The sequence below is a fragment of the Labeo rohita genome, chromosome 8, assembly GCF_022985175.1.
Source record: "Labeo rohita strain BAU-BD-2019 chromosome 8, IGBB_LRoh.1.0, whole genome shotgun sequence".
NCBI classification, from domain to species: domain Eukaryota; kingdom Metazoa; phylum Chordata; class Actinopteri; order Cypriniformes; family Cyprinidae; genus Labeo; species Labeo rohita.
This window is the reverse complement of record NC_066876.1, coordinates 14,966,531-14,987,547: the sequence shown is the minus strand read 5'-3', so window position 1 is coordinate 14,987,547 and position 21,017 is coordinate 14,966,531. Positions and strand designations below refer to the sequence as shown.

General features: G+C 38.6%; 2 protein-coding genes across 2 annotated transcripts in view; both read right to left on the bottom strand.

The window, feature by feature from the left end:
- LOC127169915 (uncharacterized) overlaps positions 1-12,450 on the bottom strand; it is a gene marked incomplete at its 3' end in the record, with an annotated part of 32,884 nt that extends 20,434 nt beyond the window's left edge. Inside the window, exons 1-16 of the mRNA XM_051117587.1 lie at positions 12,384-12,450; positions 12,056-12,208; positions 11,790-11,954; positions 11,527-11,679; positions 11,263-11,427; positions 11,002-11,154; positions 10,745-10,909; positions 10,481-10,633; positions 10,213-10,377; positions 9,949-10,101; positions 9,682-9,846; positions 8,260-8,412; positions 7,995-8,159; positions 7,692-7,844; positions 7,425-7,589; positions 7,162-7,314 (exon numbers count right to left, since the gene is read on the bottom strand). Coding sequence (XP_050973544.1) covers positions 7,162-7,314; positions 7,425-7,589; positions 7,692-7,844; positions 7,995-8,159; positions 8,260-8,412; positions 9,682-9,846; positions 9,949-10,101; positions 10,213-10,377; positions 10,481-10,633; positions 10,745-10,909; positions 11,002-11,154; positions 11,263-11,427; positions 11,527-11,679; positions 11,790-11,954; positions 12,056-12,208; positions 12,384-12,450 — 2,446 coding nt within the window. The remainder of the gene's footprint in view (positions 1-7,161; positions 7,315-7,424; positions 7,590-7,691; positions 7,845-7,994; positions 8,160-8,259; positions 8,413-9,681; positions 9,847-9,948; positions 10,102-10,212; positions 10,378-10,480; positions 10,634-10,744; positions 10,910-11,001; positions 11,155-11,262; positions 11,428-11,526; positions 11,680-11,789; positions 11,955-12,055; positions 12,209-12,383) is intronic.
- LOC127169152 (uncharacterized) lies at positions 12,373-18,853 on the bottom strand. Its single transcript, XM_051116318.1, has 16 exons — positions 18,794-18,853; positions 16,757-16,893; positions 16,468-16,516; positions 15,698-15,850; positions 15,261-15,416; positions 14,992-15,156; positions 14,731-14,883; positions 14,477-14,641; positions 14,214-14,366; positions 13,949-14,113; positions 13,683-13,835; positions 13,416-13,580; positions 13,157-13,309; positions 12,890-13,054; positions 12,627-12,780; positions 12,373-12,528 (listed from the first exon to the last, which is right to left on the bottom strand). Exons 2-16 carry the CDS (start codon positions 16,889-16,891, stop codon positions 12,495-12,497), a joined length of 2,118 nt encoding a protein of 705 aa, XP_050972275.1. The 5' UTR covers positions 16,892-16,893; positions 18,794-18,853; the 3' UTR covers positions 12,373-12,494.
- Between the last annotated feature and the right edge of the window lie 2,164 nt (positions 18,854-21,017).

Sequence of the window (21,017 nt, the reverse complement as noted above, 5' to 3'; positions counted from 1 at the left end):
ACTCCACACGGAGTGTTGCCTCATCCTATGCGTTGGCTCATGGCGCCTCACTAGCAGATATCTGTAGAGCTGCGGGTTGGGTGACACCTAATACCTTCGCAAGGTTCTACAACCTTCGCGTAGAGGCCGTATCCTCCCGTGTCTTAACATAGACATCACAGGCGAGCGGGAGTCCGGCTGTGTCGGCTTGCTGCGCCATTCCTAATGGATCCGTGCGCATTCCTAATGGATTCCTAAGACCTCTCCGGCCTTCCACAGGCCGTGATGGAAACTATCACTCAGTCCAGAGCCCCCTCCACAAGGCAGGCTTATGCGCTGAGATGGGGTCTGTTCGTTGACTGGTGTTCCTCTCGCGGGGAGGACCCACAGAGATGTACGATTGCAGTAGTGCTTCCCTTCCTGCAGGAAAAGTTGGAGCGCAGGCTGTCCCCTTCAACTCTCAAAGTGTACGTTGCTGCCATTGCAGCGTACCACGATGCAGTGGATGGAACATCCCTAGGTAAGCACCAACTCATCGTGAGGTTCCTGAGGGGTGCGAGAAGGGTTAATCCCCCCAGGCCGCACCCTATACCCTCTTGGGACCTCTCCGTCGCCCTCCAGGGTCTGCGGGAGGCCCCATTTGAGCCACTTGCGTCAGTTGAGCTAAAATATCTGTCACTCAAGACAGCGCTCCTGACCGCACTGGCCTCCATCAAGAGGGTAGGGGACTTACAAGTTTTCTCTGTCGACGAAGCGTGCCTAAAATTCGGGCCCGGCGATTCTCACGTCATCCTGAGACCCCGGCCTGGTTATGTGCCCAAGGTTCCCACCACGCCTTTCCGCGATCAGGTGGTGAACCTGCAAGCTCTGCCCCTGGAGGAGGCAGACCCAGCCTCTGCGCTACTGTGTCCAGTTTGCGCTCTGCGTATATTCGTGGACTGCACTCGGCACTTCAGACGCACCGAGCAGCTCTTCGTCTGCTTTGGAGGTCAGCAGAAAGGGAATGCTGTCTCCAAACAGAGGTTGGCCCATTGGGTGGTAGATGCCATCTCCCTGTCGTACCAAAACCAGGGAGAGCCATGCCCCTTAGGTGTTCGTGCCCACTCCACACGGAGTGTTGCCTCATCCTATGCGTTGGCTCATGGCGCCTCACTAGCAGATATCTGTAGAGCTGCGGGTTGGGCGACACCTAATACCTTCGCAAGGTTCTACAACCTTCGCGTAGAGGCCGTATCCTCCCGTGTCTTAACATAGACATCACAGGCGAGCGGGAGTCCGGCTGTGTCGGCTTGCTGCGCCATTCCTAATGGATCCGTGCGCTATTTCCCTCAGTTGTTCCCTCCGGCGAACCTGGGTCCTCCATGCCCCGCAGTCAGGCCTAGTGCGGAGTAGTGCTTGTCTGTGCTCCGGTTGGGTCTCCTTCGCCCAGCAGGTTGTGGCAACATGTTTCAGTATTTTTCCACGGTCAGCCAGAAGGCTGATGTTTCCCTCATATATCCCTAAAATCTATGGATATATTGAATTTCTTGTGTTCCACATGTACAGATTTCATGTGCTCCGCCCCCCCAACTCCTGCTTCAGTACAACTGGCATCCCTGTGGGGCCCCCTATTGGCCCCCAGGGCGTTGGGAAGGTTACGCTCATATCCGTCTGCTGACACGTCCGCCTGTCGGCACGCGGTGTGTTGCGTAACGCGACGTCTGGTTCGTGGCCTGTTCCATGGGTCTGTTCCCATATGTAACGTCGTAGTGAAACGACTGAAGGGGAATGTCTAGGTTACGTACGTAACCCTCGTTCCCTGAAGGAGGGAATGGAGACGTTACATCCCCTGCCACGACCTGACGTCGCGCTGACGCTGGGCTGCAGCTCGGCTCCTCAGCAAAAGCCTGAATGAGTGGTTGCACACCGCCGCCTTATATATCCGTATATACGGGGGAGTGGCTCGGCATGCAAATACCACTCGCCAATGTTCATGAATGTTCATTGGCCTTTTGAATAAGGCTTGGAGATGATTGGACTCTCAAGCGAGTTCCCATATGTAACGTCTCCGTTCCCTCCTTCAGGGAACGAGGGTTACGTACGTAACCTAGACGTTCTCTTACCTGTAGTGATGTTCGCACCAGAGATTTTCATGCCTTTTTTTATGCAAACTGGGAATTTCTGTCCATGAATCAAAGCCCTCAAGTGCTCTATCACAGCTTTTCTTGAAACATTGACTTTTATGTCAATGGTGTATTTAAATGACTTAAGTGAAGCTGCAAATTTCATAAAGATGGAAATAATTTACTAGTCTAAATCTGCATCAGACTTCACAATCACATTAACTGTGACCCTAGATTTTAAACAAAGAGAGACTTCTTTACCAGATGGTGTGTGGCAGAATGTCCCTTCAGCTGGAAGAGAAGTGATGCATCTGCAGGTATCATTGTGATTGGGGCCACAAGTGCCATGTTTAGAGCATTGTTCAGAGGACCAAATGTATTGATTTTCACACTTACACTGGGTTTTGTTCAGATTTGAGACACACACTGAAAATTCAACAGTTTGTTAGAATACTGGAGAATCCATGTAGAAATATTTTTCAGATTAATGTGGACAGAATGGCATTACACAGGTTATACTCCTCTTACCTGTAGTGATGTTTACACCAGACACTTTCATGCCTTTTTTGATACACATGGGGAATTTCTGTCCAAGTATCAAAGCCCTTAAGCGCTCTATCACAGCTTTTTTTGAAGCATTGATTTTTATATCAATGGTGTATTTGAACGACTTAAGTGGAGCTGCAAAAATTGTACAAAGATGAAAATAATCAACCAGTATAAAACTTAATTGGACTTTTTTTCATGCCAGTTTTCAGCTTAGATGTTAAATAAAGAAAGTCTTTACCAGGTGGTGGCCAGCAGAACTTTCCATCAGTTGGAAGAGAAGTGATGCATCTGCAGGTATTATTGTGATTGGGGCCACAAACGCCATGTTTAGAGCATTGTTCAGAGGACCAAATGTATTGATTTTCACACTTGCACTGGGTTTTGTTCACATTTGAGAGACACACTGTAAATTGAAGAAATTGTAGAAATAATTTTTCAGATCATTGTGGACAAAATGGCGTTACAGCTTATAGTTCTCTTACCGGTAGTGATGTTTGCACCAGAGATTTTCATGCCTTTTTTGATGCACATGGGGAACTTCTGTCCACGAATCAATGCCCTCAAGCGCTCTATCACAGCTTCTCTTGAAGCATTGATTTTTATGTCAATGGTATATTTGAATGACTTAAGTGGAGCTGCAAAAATTGTGAAAATGCTTTGGGTTACGCATGTAACCATGGTTTACCTAGACGGAACAAGATGGTGCATCCTTTAGCGGACACTATGGGGACTGCTGTCAGCAGAACCGTGCTTAGAAACACTTGTGAAACAACTCCAATCCTATCGGGCCACGTAGCCCATGATGTTGCAGGTGGGCACCTGAAAGTATAAGAGGGTTCCTGCCAAACACATCACCAACTTGGTTGTCTGAAGGAGACGTAAAAACAGGCAAGCCATAGGCATGGTGAGGGGACGCAGCAGTTCCTTGACTGCCTCAGAGGACAAACCCTTGCTCTCAACTAGGTCTTTAAGCAAGACAGCTTGGTAAGCTTGTAACACACCCATTTTGTGCAAGGCTCCACTAGCTTGACCTGCCACCACACACGCCTTGCCATTCAGAAGCGAAGTGGTCTGAACGGCAAAGTAAAAGTCTTTAAAGAAGATGACTCACCCTGGGAGAGGAAGATCCCAAGCATTCCAAGCAAAGGGGAGACTCCTGCAAAATGGGAGATCATGATTGGCCAGAAAGTGCTTGTCTAATCTACCATGGGTGGGCTATTGCCTTTCACGTGACCAGGTTAAGTCAAGCATATTAATGTTACTCCCAGCATTTTCCCTTATGCGGGCTGGAATTAGGTTGGGAGGTTTTAGTGCTCACGCTATCCCCTCCACGCACTGTCAAACAAACAGCTCCTGAAGACAACAAACCTTGCTGATGTGTTTGGCAGGTGCCCACTTGTACTTCCAGAAGCCTGCCTCTGACATAATGGGCTACGTGGGCCAATGAGATCGGAGTTGCTTCACATGCTTCAGACACCAGTTCTGCCGGCAGCAGTCCCCATAGTGTCCGCTATAGAACGCAGCATGAGTTCCCTAGGAGGGGAATTCCTTTGGACTTTTATTTTCATGCCAGTTGTCAACATGGATTTTAAATAAAGAAAGACTTCTTTACCAGGTGGTGCCCGGCAGAACATCCCATCAGCTGGAAGAGAAGCGATGCATCCGCAGGAATCATTTTGATTGTGGCCACAAATGTCATGTTTAGAGCATTGTTCAGAGGACCAAACATATTGATTCTCACACTTACACTGGGTTTTGTTCACATTTGACAGACACACTGAAAATTCAACACATTAAGACACCAGAGAACACACATAGAAATCATTTTTTAGATAAATGTGAACAGAATGGCATTACACTGCTTTTACTTCTCTTACCTGTAGTGATGTTTACACCAGAGATTTTAATGCCCCTTTTGACGCATGTGGGGAATTTCTGTCCATGGATCAAAGCCCTCAACCGCTTTATCAAAGCGTCTTTTGAAGCATTGATTTTTATGTTGATGGTGTATTTGAATGACTTCAGTGGAGCTGCAAATTTGAACAAAAACAAAAAGAATTTATTAGTCAAAATCTACATCAGACCTTATCACATCAACTGTCACCTTGGATTTAAAATAAAGAGAGACATTTTTACCAGGCGGTCGCTGGCAGAACATCTCATTAGCTGGAGGAGAAGCGATACATCTGCAGGTGTCATTTTGATTGAGGCCACAAACGCCATGTTTAGAGCATTGTTCAGAGGACCAAACATATTGATTCTCACACTTACACATGGTTTTGTTGGCATTTGAGAGACACACTGAAAATTCAACAAATTATGATGAGACCGGAAAACACACAGAAATAATTTTTTTGATTAATTTGTACCAAATGGCACTACATAGTTTATACTTCTTATACTTCTCTTACCTGTAGTGATATTCGCACCAGAGATTTTCATGCCTTTTTTGATGCATGTGGGGAAATTCTGTCCATGAATCAAAGCCCTCAAGCGCTCTATAATGGCATCTTTTGAAGCATTGATATTTATGTTGATGGTGTACTTGAATGACTTCAGCGGAGCTGCAAAAATTGTAAAAAGACGAAAATAATCAACGAGTAAAAAACTTCGCTGGACTTTTATTTTCATGCCAGCTGCCAACTTGGATTTTAAATAAGAAGAGACTTCTTTACCAGGTGGTGGCCGGCAGAACACCCCCTCAGCTGGAAGCGAAGTGATGCATCTGCAAGTGTCATTTTTATTAGGGCCGCAAACACCATGTTTAGAGCATTGTTCAGAGGACCAAACATATTGATTCTCACATTTACACTGGGTTTTGTTTGCATTTGATAGACACACTGCAAATTTAAACAAATTATTAGCATTCTGGAGAACCCATGTAGAAATAATTTTTTAGATTAATGTGGACAGAATGACATTACACGGTTTATACTTCTCTTACCTGTAGTGATGTTCACAACAGAGATTTTCATGCCTTTTTTGATGCACACTGGGAATTTCTGTTTATGAATGAAAGCCCTCAAGTGCTCTATCACAGCATGCTTTGAAGAATTCATTTTTATGTCAATGGTGTATTTGAATGATTTCAGTGGAGCTGCAAAAATTGTGCAAAGACGAAAATAATCAACCGGTAAGAAACTTGATTGGAGTTCTATTTTCAGGTGTCAACGTGGTTTTTAAATAAAGAGAGACTTCTTTACCAGGTGGTGGTCGGCAGAACATCCCGTCAGTTGGAATAGAAGTGATGCATCCGTAGGTATCATTTTTATTGGGGCTGCAAATGCCATGTTTAGTGCATTGTTCAGTGGACCAAACATATTGATTCTCACACTTACACTGGGTTTTGCTTGAATTTGTGAGACACACTGAAAATTCAAGAAATTATTAAGACACCAGAGAACAAATAGATATTATGTTTATTAATGTGGACAGAATGGCATTACACTGCTTATACTTCTCTTACCTGTAGTGATGTTCACACCAGAGATTTTCATGCCTTTTTTGATACAGGTGGGAAATTTCTGTCCATGAATCAAAGACCTCAAGCGCTTTATCACAGCTTCTCTTGAAGCATTGATTTTTATGTTGATGGTGTATTTAAATAGCTTTAGCGGAGCTGCAAATTTGGGCAATGACAAAAATTATTTACTGGTCAAAAATCTGCACCAGACTTTACAATCACATGAAGTGTCACCTTGGATTTGAAATCAAGAGATTCTTCCTTACCAGGTGGTGGCCGGCACAATGTCCACACATTTGGAAGAGAAGCAAACTCTTCCAAATGTGTCTTGTGGTGGCCACAAATGCCATGTTTAGAGCATTGTTCAGAGGACCAAACATATTGATTCTCACATTTGCACTGGGTTTTGTTTAAATCTGAGAGACACACTGCAAATGAAACAAACTGTTAGAATAGGGAAACCCATATGGAAATAATTTTTCAGATTAATTTGGACAGAATGGCATTACACTGCTTAAACTTCTCTTACCAGTAGTGATGTTCACATTGGAGATTTTCATGCCTTTTTTGATGCATGTGGAAAATTTCTGTCCATGAATCAAAGCCCTCAAGTGCTCTGTCACAGCTTTTCTTGAAGCATTGATTTTTATGTCAATTGTGTATCTGAATGGCTTCAGTGGAGCTGCAAAAATTGTACAAAGACAAAAATAAACAACTGCTAAAAAAAAACCCACTGGACTTTTATCTTCATGTCAGTTGTCAACTTGGATTTTAAATACAGAGATTCTTCTTTACCAGGTGGTGGCCTGCAGAACATCCCATCAGTTGGAAGGGAAGTGATGCATCTGCAGGTGTCATTGTGATTGGGGCCACAAACGCTATGTTTAGAGCATTGTTCAGAGGACCAAACATATTGATTCTCACACTTGCACTGGGTTTTGTTCACATTTGAGAGACACACTGAAAATCCAACAAAATGTTAAGATACCGGAAAACACACAGAAATATTTTTTAACTCATGTGGACCGAATGGCATTGCACAGCTTATACTACTTATAGTTCTCTTACCTGTAGTGATGTTCGCACCAGAGATTTTCATGCCTTTTTTGGCGCATGTGGGGAATTTCTGTCCATGAATTAAAGCCCTCAAGCGCTCTATTACAGCTTCTCTTGAAGCATTGATTTTTATGTCAATTGTGTATCTGAATGACTTCAGAGGAGCTGCAAAAATTGGGCAAAAACGAAAATAAACTGGTAAAAAAAATTCAGTTAGACTTTTACAATCACACCAGTTCTCAGCTTGGATTATAAATGAAGAGAGTCTTCTTTACCAGGTGGTGGCCGGCAGAAAGCCCCGTCAGTTGGAAGAAAAGTGATGCATCTGCAGGTGTCATTTTGATTGGGGCCACAAACGACATGTTTAGAGCATTGTTCAGAGGACCAAATGTATTGATTCTCACATGTACACTGGGTTTTGTTCTGATTTAAAAGACACACTGCAAATTGAAGAAATTGTTAGGATACTGAAGGACCCATATAGAAGTAATTTTCAGATCACTGTGAACAAAATGGCATTACACTGCTTATACTTCTCTTACCTGTTGTGATGTTCACACCAGAGATTTCCATGTCTTTTTGGATGCATGTGGGAAATTTCTGTCCATGAATTAAAGCCCTCAAGCGCTTTATCACAACTTCTCTTGAAGCATTGATTTTTATGTCAATGGTATATTTGAATGACTTCAGTGGAGCTGCAAAAATTGTGAATCATAATAATAATAATAATAATAATAATAATAAAATAAATAAAAAAAAAAAAAAAACCAGCAAAACCCTCTATTAGACTTTTACAATCACACCAGTTCTCAGCTTGGATTTTAAATAAAGTTAGACTTCTTTACCAGGTGGTTGCCGGCAGAACGCCCCGTCAGTTGGAAGAGAAGTGATGCATCTGCAGGTATCATTATGACTGGGGCCACAAACGCCATGTTTAGAGCATTGTTCAGTGGACCAAACATATTGATTCTCACACTTGCACTGGGTTTTGTTTGATTTTGAGAGACAAACTGCAAATTCAACAAATTGGAAAAGTATTAGAGAACCCATGGAGAAGTGATTTTCAGATAAACAGAATGGCATTATGGCACTTTGTGTCACTTCTCTTACCTGTAGTGATGTTCGCACTAGAGATTTTCATGCCTTTTTTGATGCATGTGGGAAATTTCTGTCCATGAATCAAAGCCTTCAAGCGCTCTATCACAGCTTCTCTTGAAGCATTGATTTTTATGTCAATGATGTATTTGAATGACTTCAACGGAGCTGCAAATTTGGGCAAGAACAAAAATAAATATAGATGAAACAACAATTAAGGGGCCAATCACATGAGAGGTAGTATGAGGAGCATAGCAGGGAGGATCAGACAAAATGCAACAATGAGTAATTAAAGACATTCTAATGTGATTTTACACAAACATAAATTCAGTCAGTAGTAACATGATTTAATGGTTTATAAATTTTGACCAAAAGGTGCCACTGTTATGCTGAAGATGATTTGGGTTAAATTTGGTGAAAATTGGACAAATGGTTTAGAAGGAGTTTTAAAAAGTAGGTTTTCAACATAAATGGTGGGCAGGAAGTTTAGCCGATTATGGCATAATTATCAATATTCTCAGCATGATCCAAGGAAATCTATCAAGAGTCTCATGAATAGGCAAAATTAATCAAAAGTTATTAGCCTTTGTTTGACATTTGATTAAAATTTTAGACCACAAGGTGGTGATATCACAAAATTTTTTGAGTACCTGGTGCCAAAGATTCGTAACGATAGGTCAATGCATCCATAAAATACAGCATTTTTTTCAAAATGGCCGAGACTGGAAAATGGGTACCATTCAACTCAGCATGCTGTTCTGAATGTAAAGTCAGTCTTGTGATTTTTGGTCAAACCGTTCAGAAGTTATAAGCAATAAGCATTTTTCATATCTCTTGACATCTAAGTCGCACTGTGCCGAAACTGTGCAGGTAACCTCAGTTTAGTCTGAATGCTAAAGCGTTGCAGAGATATCGCCTCACATCCACTTTAGCAAGCTCTTCGACAAACTCATTTGCATGTTATTCGGAAACAGTTTGCTCAACTTGATTTCCATGTTGTTTAGTCAACATGGTATGAAGATGATATGGTTTGATTTTTGTGAAAGTCAGACAAACAGTAGAGAGTTTTTTTTTTTGTTTTGTTTTGTTTTTTGATAAATTCAAAATGGTGGAACACTTTTTATCATGGAAAATGAAATCATAGGGTGCAGTCAAATAGTCTTCAGCCAAAATTTCTTGGCTTTACACTTCAAAAGTTATTAGCACAAATATGAGTGCAACTTTGGACGAGTGGTGGCGCTTGAGGGTTTAAATTAGAGACTCCAAATTTTGTAAAATTTCTAGCGTGGAAAGAAGAAGAAGAAGAACACTCATGGATACAGTAGAATGCCTACACACATTCAGTGCTTGGCCCCTAATGTACTGGTCATAATCTGCATCAGACTTCACAATCATGTCAACTGTCACCTTGGATTTGAAATAAAGATTCCTCCTTACCAGGTGGTGACTGGCACAATGTCCCGACAGTTGGAAGAGAAGAGATGCATCTGCAAGTGTCATTCTGATTGGGGCCACAAACGCCATGTTTAGAGCATTGTTCAGAGGACCAAACATATTGATTCTCACACTTGCACTGGGTTTTGTTTAAATTTGAGACACACACTGAAAATTACACAAATTGTTGAGATATTGGAGAGCCCATGTAGAAGTCATTTTCAGATTACTGTGAACAAAATGGCATTACACTGCTTATACTTCTCTTACCAGTAGTGATGTTCGCACCAGAGATTTTCATGTCTTTTTGGATGCATGTGGGAAATTTCTGTCCATGAATTAAAGCCCTCAAGCGCTTTATCACAGCTTCTCTTGAAGCATTGATTTTTATGTCAATTGTGTATTTGAATGACTTCAGTGGAGCTGCAAAAATTGGGCAAAAAGGAAAATCAACAACTGATTACAAAAACACTCCCATTAGACTTTTACAATCACACCAGTTCTCAGTTTTTAAATAAATAGAGTCTTCTTTACCAGGTGGTGGCCGGCAGAATGCACCATCAGTTGGAAGAGAAGTGATGCATCTGCAGGTGTCATTGTGATTGGGGCCACAAGTGTCATATTTAGAGCATTGTTCAGAGGACCAAACATATTGATTCTCACACTTACACTGGGTTTTGTTCACATTTGAGAGACACACTGAAAATTAAACAAATTGTTAGGATACTGGAGAACCCAAGCAGAAATATTTTTTCAGATTAATATGGACAGAATGACATTACATCACTTGTACTTGTCTTACCAGTAGTGATGTTCACAACAGAGATTTTCATGCCTTTTTTCATACACATGGGGAATTTCTGTCCAAGTATCAAAGCCCTTAAGCGCTCTTTTACAGCTTCTTTTGAAACATTGATTTTTATGTCAATGCTATATTTGAATGATTTTAGAGGAGCTGCAATAATTGTGCAAAGATGAAAATAATCTACCATTAAAATACTCCATTAGACTTTTAGAATCATGACAGTTGTCAGGTTGGATCTGAAATAAAGCTAGACTTCTTTACCAGGTGGTGGCCGGCAGAATGTCCCGTCAGTTGGAAGAGAAGTGATGCATCTGCAGGTATCATTATGACTGAAGCCGCAAATGCCATGTTTAGAGCATTGTTCAGGGGACCAAATGTACTGATTCTCACAACTGCAATAGGTTTTGCTCATATTTGAGAGACACACTGACAAAAAAAAGTACAAATACTGGGGAACCCATGCAGAAATAGTTTTAAATGTGAAAAGAATCTCATTACACTGCTTCTACTTCTCTTACCTGTAGTGATGTTCACACCAGAGAATTTTATGCCTTTTTTGACACACATGGGGAATTTCTGTCCACGAATCAAAGCCCTCAAGCGCTCTATCACAGCTTCTCTTGAAACATTGATTTTTATGTCAATGGCATATCTGAATGACTTCAGTGGAGCTACAATTTTGAGCAAAAACGAAAATAATTTACTGGTCATATTCTGCATCAAACTTTACAATTCATTAACTGTCACCTTGGATTGGAAATAAAGAGATTCTTCCTTACCAGGTTTTCGCAGACAAAATGCCCTGTCAGTTGGAAGAGATGCGATGCATCTGCATGTATCATTGTGATTGGGGCCACACTTGCCATGTTTAGAGCATTGTTCAGAGGACCAAATGTATTGATTTTCACACTTACACTGGGTTTTGTTCGACTTTGAGAGACACACTGCAAATTAAACAGATTTAAGATTTCAAAGAACACGCATAGAAAAAATACTGGATTAAAGTAAACAGAATGGCATTACACTGCTGAAACTTCTCTTACCTGTAGTGATGTTTGCACTAGAGATTTTCATGCCTTTTTTAATGCACATGGGGAATTTCTGTCCGTGAATCAAAGCTCTCAAACGCTCTATTACAGCGTCTCTTGAAGAATTGGTTTTTATGTTGATGGTGTATTTAAATGACTTCAGTGGAACTGCAAAAATTATGCAAAGAAAAAAAAATCAACCGGTAAAAATCTCCATTAGACATTCATGTTCACACCATTTGTCAGCTTGGATTTTAAATAAAGAGATTCTTCTTTACCAGGTGGTGGCCGGCAGAACTTCCCGTCAGTTGGAAGAGATGCGATGCATCTGCAGGTGTCATTGTGATTGGGGCCACAAACGCCATGTTTAGAGCATTGTTCAGAGGACCAAACATATTGATTCTCACACTTACACTGGGTTTTGTACGGATTTGAGTGACACACTAAAATTAAACAGATTGGTAAGATATCAGAGAACAGACATAGAAATAATTTTTTTATGAATGTAAACAGAATGACATTACACATTTTAGACTTCTCTTACCTGTAGTGATGTTCACACCAGAGATTTTCATGCCTTTGTTGACGCATGTGGGGAATTTTTGTCCATGAATCAAAGCCCTCAAGCGCTCTATCACAGCTTTTCTTGAAGCATTGACTTTTATGCCAATGGTGTATCTGAATGACTTCAGTGGCGCTGCAAAAATTGGGCAAAAAGAAAAATAAACAATTGGTAAAAAAAAAAAAAAAACCTCCATTACACTTTTACAAAAAGTGTAAAAAACTCCATTAGACTTTTACAGTCACACCAGTTGTCAAAATTGGATTTTAAATAAAGAGAGTCTTCTTTACCAGGTGGTGGCCGGCAGAACTTCCCATCAGTGGGAAGAGGAGTGATGCATCTGCAGGTGTCATTTTGATTGGGGCCACAAACGCCATGTTTAGAGCATTGTTCAGAGGACCAAACATATTGATTCTCACACTTACACTGGGTTTTGTTTGGATTTGAGAGACACACTAAAAATTAAACACATTGTTAAAATATCACAGAACACACACAGAAATAATTTTTTAATGTAAACAGAATAGCATTAAACAGCTTATAGTTCTCTTACCTGTAGTGATGTTCGCACCAGAGATTTTTATGCCTTTTTTGATGCACATGGGGAATTTTTGTTCCACGAATCAAAGCCCTCAAGCGCTCTATCACAGCTTCTCTTGAAGCATTGATTTTTATGTCAATGGTGTATTTGAATGACTTCAGTGGACCTGTAATTTTAAACAAAGATGAAAATAATTTACTGGTCAAAATCTGCACCAAACTTTACAATTACATCAACTATTACCATAAACTGGAAATAAAGAGATTCTTTCTTACCAGGTGTTCGCTGACAGAACGGCCCAACATTAGGAACAGAATCGATGCATCTGCAGGTGTCATTATGACTGGGGCTGCAATTGCCATATTGAGAGCATTGTTCAAATGGCCAAACATACTGATGTTCACACTTGCATTGGGTTTTGTAGGAATTTGAGAGGCACACTGCAAATCAACAAATTGGAAAGATCTTAGATAATCCATATAGAAATAATTTTTCAGATTAATGTGGACAGAATAGCATTACACTGCTTATACTTCTCTTACCTGTAGTGATGTTTACACCAGAGATTTTCATGCCTGTTTTGATGCACATTGGGAATTTTTGTCCATGAATCAAAGCCCTCAAGCGCTCTATCACAGCTTCTCTTGAAGCATTGATTTTTATGTTGATGGTGTATTTGAATGGCTTCAGTGGAGCTGCAAAGATTGTCCAAAAAAAAAATAATCAATCTGTAAAAAACTCTATTAGACTTTTACAATCACACTAGCTGTCAAATTGGATTTTACATAAAGACTTCTTTACCAGGTGGTGGCCTGCAGAACTTCCCATCAGTTGGAAGAGAAGCGATGCATCTGCAGGTGTCATTTTGATTGGGGCCACAAACGCCATGTTTAAAGCATTGTTCAGAGGACCAAAGATATTGATTCTCACACTTGCACTGGGTTTTGTTCGGATTTGAGTGACACACTGAAAATTTAACAGATTGTTAAATTATCAGAGAACACACAAAAAATAATATTTCGGATTAATGTGGACAGAATGGCATTACACTGCTTATACTTTTCTTACCTGTAGTGATGTTTGCACTAGAGATTTTCATGCCTTTTTTAATGCACATGGGAAATTTCTGTCCATGAATCAAAGCTCTCAAACGCTCTATCACAGCGTCTCTTGAAGAATTGGTTTTTATGTTGATGGTGTATTTGAATGACTTCAGTGGAGCTGCAAAGATTGTGCAAAGAAAAAAAAAAATCAACCGGGTAAAAATCTCCATTAGACATTCATGTTCACACCATTTGTCAACTTGTATTTTAAATAAAGAGAGACTTCTTTACCAGATGGTGCCCGGCAGAACTTCCCGTCAGTTGGAAGAGATGTGATGCATCTGCAGGTATCATTATGACTGGGGCCACAAACGCCATGTTTAGTGCATTGTTCAGAGGACCAAACATATTGATTCTCACACTTACACTGGGTTTTGTACAGATTTGAGTGACACACTAAAATTAAACAGATTGGTAAGATATCAGAGAACAGACATAGAAATCATTTTTTTTATGAATGTAAACAATGACATTACACAGTTTATACTTCTCTTACCTGTAGTGATGTTTGCACTAGAAATTTTTATGCTTGTTTTGATGCACACTGGAAACTTTTGTCCATGAATCAAAGCCTTCAAGCGCTTTATCACAGCTTCTCCTGAAGCATTGGTTTTTATGTTGATGTTGTATTTAAATGCCTTCATTGGAGCTGCAAAAATTTGGCAAGACAAAACAAAAATAACTAACTGGTCAAAAACTGCTTTAGACTTTATAATCATGTGAACTGACAGCTTTGATTTGAAACAGAGTCTTGTTTACCAGGTGGTGGCCGGCAGAACGCTCCATCAGTTGGAAGAGAAGTGATGCATCTGCAGGTGTCATTTTGATTGGGGCCACAAATGCCATGTTTAGAGCATTGTTCAGAGGACCAAATGTATTGATTCTCACACTTACACTCGGTTTTGTTTGAATTTGAATGACACACTAAATATTAAACAGATTGATAAGAAATCAGAAAACACATATAGAAAAAAAAATCAGATTAGACATTACACTGCTAATACTTCTCTTACCTGTAGTGATGTTCACACCAGAGATTTTCATGCCCGTTTTGATGCACACTGGGAATTTTTGTCCATGAATCAAAGCCTTCAAGCGCTCTATCACAGCTTCTCTTGAAGCATTGGTTTTTATGTTGATGGTGTATTTGAATGGCTTCAGTGGAGCTGCAAAGATTGTGCAAAGAAAAAAATAATCAACCGTTAATAAACTCCATTAGACTTTTTTTTTTTTTTTTTACAGTTGGCTTGGATGTGAAACAGAGACTTCTTTACCAGGTGGTGGCCGGCAGAACGTTCCGTCAACTGGAAGCGAAGGGATGCATCCACAGGTATCATTTTGATTGGGGCTGCAAACGCCATGTTTAGAGCATTGCTCAGAGGACCAAACATATTGATTCTCACACTTGCACTGGGTTTTGTTTGAATTTGAGAGACACACTGAAAATTAAACAAATTGAAAACATATTAGAAAACCCACATAGAAATATTTTTTTTGGACTACTGTAGATAGAATATCATTACACCATTTATACTTATCTTACCTGTAGTGATGTTCACACCAGATATTTTCACACTTTTCTTAATGCATAGAGGGAATTTCTGTTCACGTATCAGGTCCCTTAATTGCTCTATCACGGCTCCTCTTGATGCATTAATTTTTAAGTCAGTTGTGTATTTGAACAGTTTTAGAGGTTGAGCTGTCAAACAGAGACAAGAACTTAACATCCAGTGTTTTGTAATGCTCCCTGATAGCATACATTTATTGTCTGTGTGTTTTCACCTGGTATATATCATTTTTACTGTAACTACATTTAACTAAATTATTATCTAATTAATTAAGTAACTGAAATTAACTTGATAAAAATCACAGCTCAGTGTTTCATTGGGCACAGAACACTTTTTATGTACTAAAGAATTACTCAGGCATTCGTATATTATATTATTCTATTAGTTATCTACTACTAGCACTATGACTTACTTGTATTGAGATTCACATTGGTTATGATGACATTTTGGCTGACTTTATATGGGAATGAGAATCCTTTAAGAAGCGTCCTCAGATTATCCTGTACCATTTGCCTTGAAGCATTTATTTTGATGCTGATTAAGTATTTGAATGATTTCCAATTTGCTGCCAAAAATAGAGAAAGAAATCTTGATAAAAATTCATACATTTTCTTTACACAGAACCTAAGGGTCAAGTTAAAATAATTCTTTGGTTAACAACAACATGCCAAAGATTGAAGAAATTGAAGAAAATTGAATATTAAAGCTAATGTTAAAGTTAAAAATCAAATATTTTTTTTAAAACACTGGATTACTAGTTTATTTACTATGACAATCCACACTAGTAAAAATAAATAAATAATTGAACGTTTCATAATAATTTCATAGTAAAATTCTACTTCCTGCATACATTTACACATATTGCTTAATACTTTCTGTCTCTCCTTTGAGCCTCTGATTATATTTAAATTTACAATTTTTCTAACTCTCATTTTAGTTGCTTTAATGCTTCCATCAAAATGAAAAACAAATCTAGTTGAAAACATTTTCCACCTCAACTTCTGATTAATCAAATTTCGGTGCATCATGTTGCTTTTAACCAGCTATTTTTTACAGCACATATTGAGCTCAGAAGAGTTCCTCTGTTATCATGTGTAATGAAATAAATTGCTCTTTAGAATAATAACTGAATAAGTGTTTAATGATTGTGCAATCCACCCCCTATCTTTTATCAACACTCACCCTGTCGATCTTGTTTTAAGGTGTTTCCAGTTTCATCCAAGTAAGGTGGCTGGAATTTAGAGGAAAGACACAGATTTGTTGAGCAGTAGCAATATAGTGTTACAGTCCTATCAGTGATCACTCAACACATGCTCATTCAGGTATAGAAAAGTGTGCATGCATTAAATAACTGCAAAGATCATTTTGACTTCAACCTGATTAAAAATTGGTTTATCAGTGTGCAAAATGAAAACTATGCGGGCGAAAAAAGCAGTTCCCTGTTCCACTGCATTCCATTTAGTATACTTACCAGTGTCATATGCCATGTATTTTCTCCAAGCATTTCTTCGCTCACTGTCTGTGCATGACTCAGGTTTTGTATTTTCAATGATAAAGTCACATACAACACGATTATGACTCTCAGTATCATTGTAACAGGCGCCATGCCTGTGTAGTGGAGAGGACCAAAATAAAATAAAATTTATAGATTAATATCTTGCATTTTAAGCGCAATAACATTATGAACATTACTCATATTGAGAGTGAATTAATAATGTAACTTTGGTTACAAGAATGCCCAAACAAAAGAAAAAGCATTAGCATTTTTATTAACTTGCAGAAATCAATTCACTGCCATCAAATGACTTAACAACACTCAAATGACTCAACAACCAATTCTGACCTGCTGGAATTTGAGAAAAAACGCATCATTTATTAAATTATTTCCGCTGACTAAATGGAACAATGTAAATTTATCCTTTTGAAGTAAACAGTTAAGACAGTGATGCCAGTGGATACACATATTAAGCTTTAATTGTACTCCAAAACCATTATATACCGTAAAAGAATACTTTTACAATGCTATTATCACAGTAACCAATTTTCCATAAATACATGGAAAAATGTATCCTCTTTATAAACACATAGAAAATATGGATTATCTGTAATATGTTTATTTTATCAGACAGTTGGTATAGGGCAGGGGTGGGCAATTAATTTTCCCAAGGGGCCACATGAGAAACTTGGGCGGCTGGAGAGGGCCAGACCAATGAACTTAACTCAGTTCTGCTAAATATACTGTATATCTCTTTATAAAAAAAAAAAAAAAAAAAAAAATGAAACATTACAATCAAACTATGAAAATATGGAGTACACAATTATATCACTATTTAATGAACATTCACAAAATTCACATTTTTTTCAGTGTTTCAAAAACTACCATCACAGCTTTGTACAAAAAAGATTTCAAAGATTAGCATTACGACGTAACATTCGCAGTCAAAACCTGAAACATAAATTCTCATAGAATCTATTCATTAACTAGTCGTTCATTTAAGAAATTATTAACTTATTAACAGAAAGCGCGTCCTGTTTGTTCTCATTCGTCTACAAAAGCAAAGCTTGTTGTTATTATGAGTTTACAGAAATAAAATCAGTTTCATTATCAGGAAAAAATGCGAGTGATCGCGCGGACGCTGCTCTGTCATGCATTAGGTGAATTCCACACTCCGCATAAACAAGTTTATTAAAATAAATGTTCAGTCTGCATCCGAGACAGATGCAATTGTAACTTATAAATTGAAAGCTATTTGACGTTTTAAAATGATCTAACGGACTGATGCCGCTTGTTGAACATTATTAGTTGTCGATCAAGATTAAACGTATGTCGCTTTAAAAAAAATAAAATGTTTTAATTACTAATTTATGGATTAAATAATCAAGATAGGTACAAAATAGGTTAAGTAAAATATGCTGAATATATAATATTTTACAAATGTTTATAAAAATGCTATATGCATTTTCAGCAATAAGACTGCAGTTTCACATTTTGCGTCTGGATAACAATCACATTTTTTAAACATGCAATGATACGAAATAAGACCAAACAAGACGTGTAATGAAGAAAAATATTTTGACAAAAATAAGGAAAAAGAAAAAAGAAAAAAATGAATTTCTTACGGCTAACGGCAAACTCACATTTCTTGAAAGCTGTATGATCACGAATACATTTAAGATACGGTTACACGAACGGACGTAAATTAATAATAATAATAATAATAATAATAATAATAATAATGATGATGATGATAATAATAGCAACTTGAAAATAAAAGGTTGTATTGCGTGCACCTAATTGCACCCACGCGTGCCGGTCAAGGGCTGTCCAATGCCCAGGTCTAGTATAGGACTTAGTTTGTTGATTAGAGAAGCAATTATAAGAATACATCTTTAACAGAGCCACCACATTCTTTCACCATTCTTTATGTTATAATGTTGATATTGTGTTTAATTAAACTTACTGAGTATTAAAAGTAACAGGATAAAAAGAGGTTAAAACTAGTCTTACCTTGATTAGGTGTCCAGTCTCAGCTTGTGATATTTTATTTATTAGGAAAGAAGATCTGACTGTCTCCTAACTGCAGACATTTTTTTTTTGTTAGCTGAAGTCTCAACTTTTGTGCTGTAAAAAGAAACTCAGAAGACAAGTATCTCCCGTTTATTTCCTTGTTAGGGTTGGATGGCAATCAGAAGGAAAGATAAATGTTTCAGATGTTTTTAATGTTTTTAAAATAATGAAAAATTATTTGTAAAAGTTAAAATACTGCCACCAGAGCACTAATAACTAGTTTAAGGTTTACAAAAGCTTTTTTAAAAATCACGTGAGCAGGGTTCGTACATAATTTCTAAAATATTTTCAAGGCCCTTGTAAGACAAAATTAATACTGGATGTCTGTACAAGAAAAACAGGTTGGGGTACATTAGACACTGTTTTCATTTCATTTTGTCAGTTCTTTAAAATAAAATAAAAGTTAAAACGTGTGTGTGTTCTTACTAACTATTTTGGTCATGTTTGGTTATTTTACCCGGAGCTGAATTTAACTAAATCTGCTTTTGGGGACGGTTATGTTTTATATAATAACTGACAAAATATAATACAATATAATTCAGAACTATATACACATTATAGTGTTTTTAGTGCATAACTGCAAACAAGAATTTGCTAACCAACATTCAAGAGAGACACTGACAGAGCAGAAATATTACCGAGTTTTAAAGAAATAGGATTGGTATGTTTCGACTCTTCCTTTGCATCTACACATGTCTGACCAGCAGATGTTCTTAAAATGCGGCGTTTCGGGGGCATCTAGAACCACTTCCCGTACTGATTCATTAAAGTTACAGATATTTCGGCGTCTCTAAACACTTACCTGGGAGCAGTGGCTAGATGGTAAAAGCAGAGTAAACGCATATTTAAAAATTAAAATGTATATTTTAATAAAGTGCTGCTAAGTTTTCTCTAAGTTTGATGATCAAGGAACACTGAACGTGTCTCGCGGAATCGATTCACGAGTGAACTCTCGATTCCCTCGAAGAATCGATTCCTCTGAAGCTACAACTGGTACATTACACGGACAGTTTAAAGGAGTCCTATGCTCTTTTCCAAAGTCTTGATTTTGTTTTGGGGTGTACTAGAACATGCTCTCATGCTTGGTGGTTCGAAAAACGCATTATTTTTCCACATAATTTACATTATTACAACACCTTTCTCCCCAGCCTGGCACAAATAACCAGATTAGTTCCTGGTTTAATGAAGGCCAGCCTTCTGAAAAAAGCAAATGTGTTATGATTGGTTAACTATCCCAGAGCCTTGCGATTGGCAAACAGCTTAGACAGTGTTTCAGTACTGCCACGCCCCTTGTCAAAACAGGTTAGGGCAAGCTAGATTAATAGTGAATCTTAAATTTTAAATATGGATATTTTTCTTACAAAAACGCATCGATTTGCTACAGGAGACCCCTGGGAGCTGTGTGAGGCACTTTTTATTATGGATGGATGCACTTTATTAGATTTTATTAGACTCTGATTGCATTCGTCTGAAAGAAGAAAGTCATATACACCTTGGATGCATGGAGGGTGAGTAAATAATACAGTAACGTTACAGTAGTGTTTCCTATATCCTCTGCCTGCGTGATCGCAGATACATGATATTATCGTGCTAATTTATTTAATTTTTTTACATACTTAGTTTCATTGCCCAAAACCAACTCCAGAATAAGGCTAAAAGCAGCCTAACATTATCAAAAAACATCATCACTGATCAGCCTAGCCTATTCTAGTGCAAGTTTATGCATTTTAAAAACACTTGTGTTATAAGTTAGCCTATCTACACTATATGATGAATAGATCTCTTACCACACACTGCACACGTCTGTGACGCGTTATGGCTCCAATGCGACAACCGGAGTAGATCGCGGCTTCAGCATGTGTTTCCACCCCCTGTATTTACACATCTGCGGCGCGTTACTGCTCTGAAGAGGCCACTCTAGTCAAAGCTTGTGTTTATTCCTTGCGCTGCGGCTTGTTGAAGCGGCTCTCTGCGCTGCATTGATAAAGTTTGGCTAATCCCCCACCTCGTCCCTATACCCACCTCCCAATAATTCGAATTTCCTTACAAATGTTGTAGTCCAAAGGAGCCCTTAGTTGTAGCTCTTGGAAAGAGATTTTTTTAAAAACAAAATATTTCCCTTTGGTGTGGACTTTGAGATTTGTAACTTTGTAGATCTTTTTTT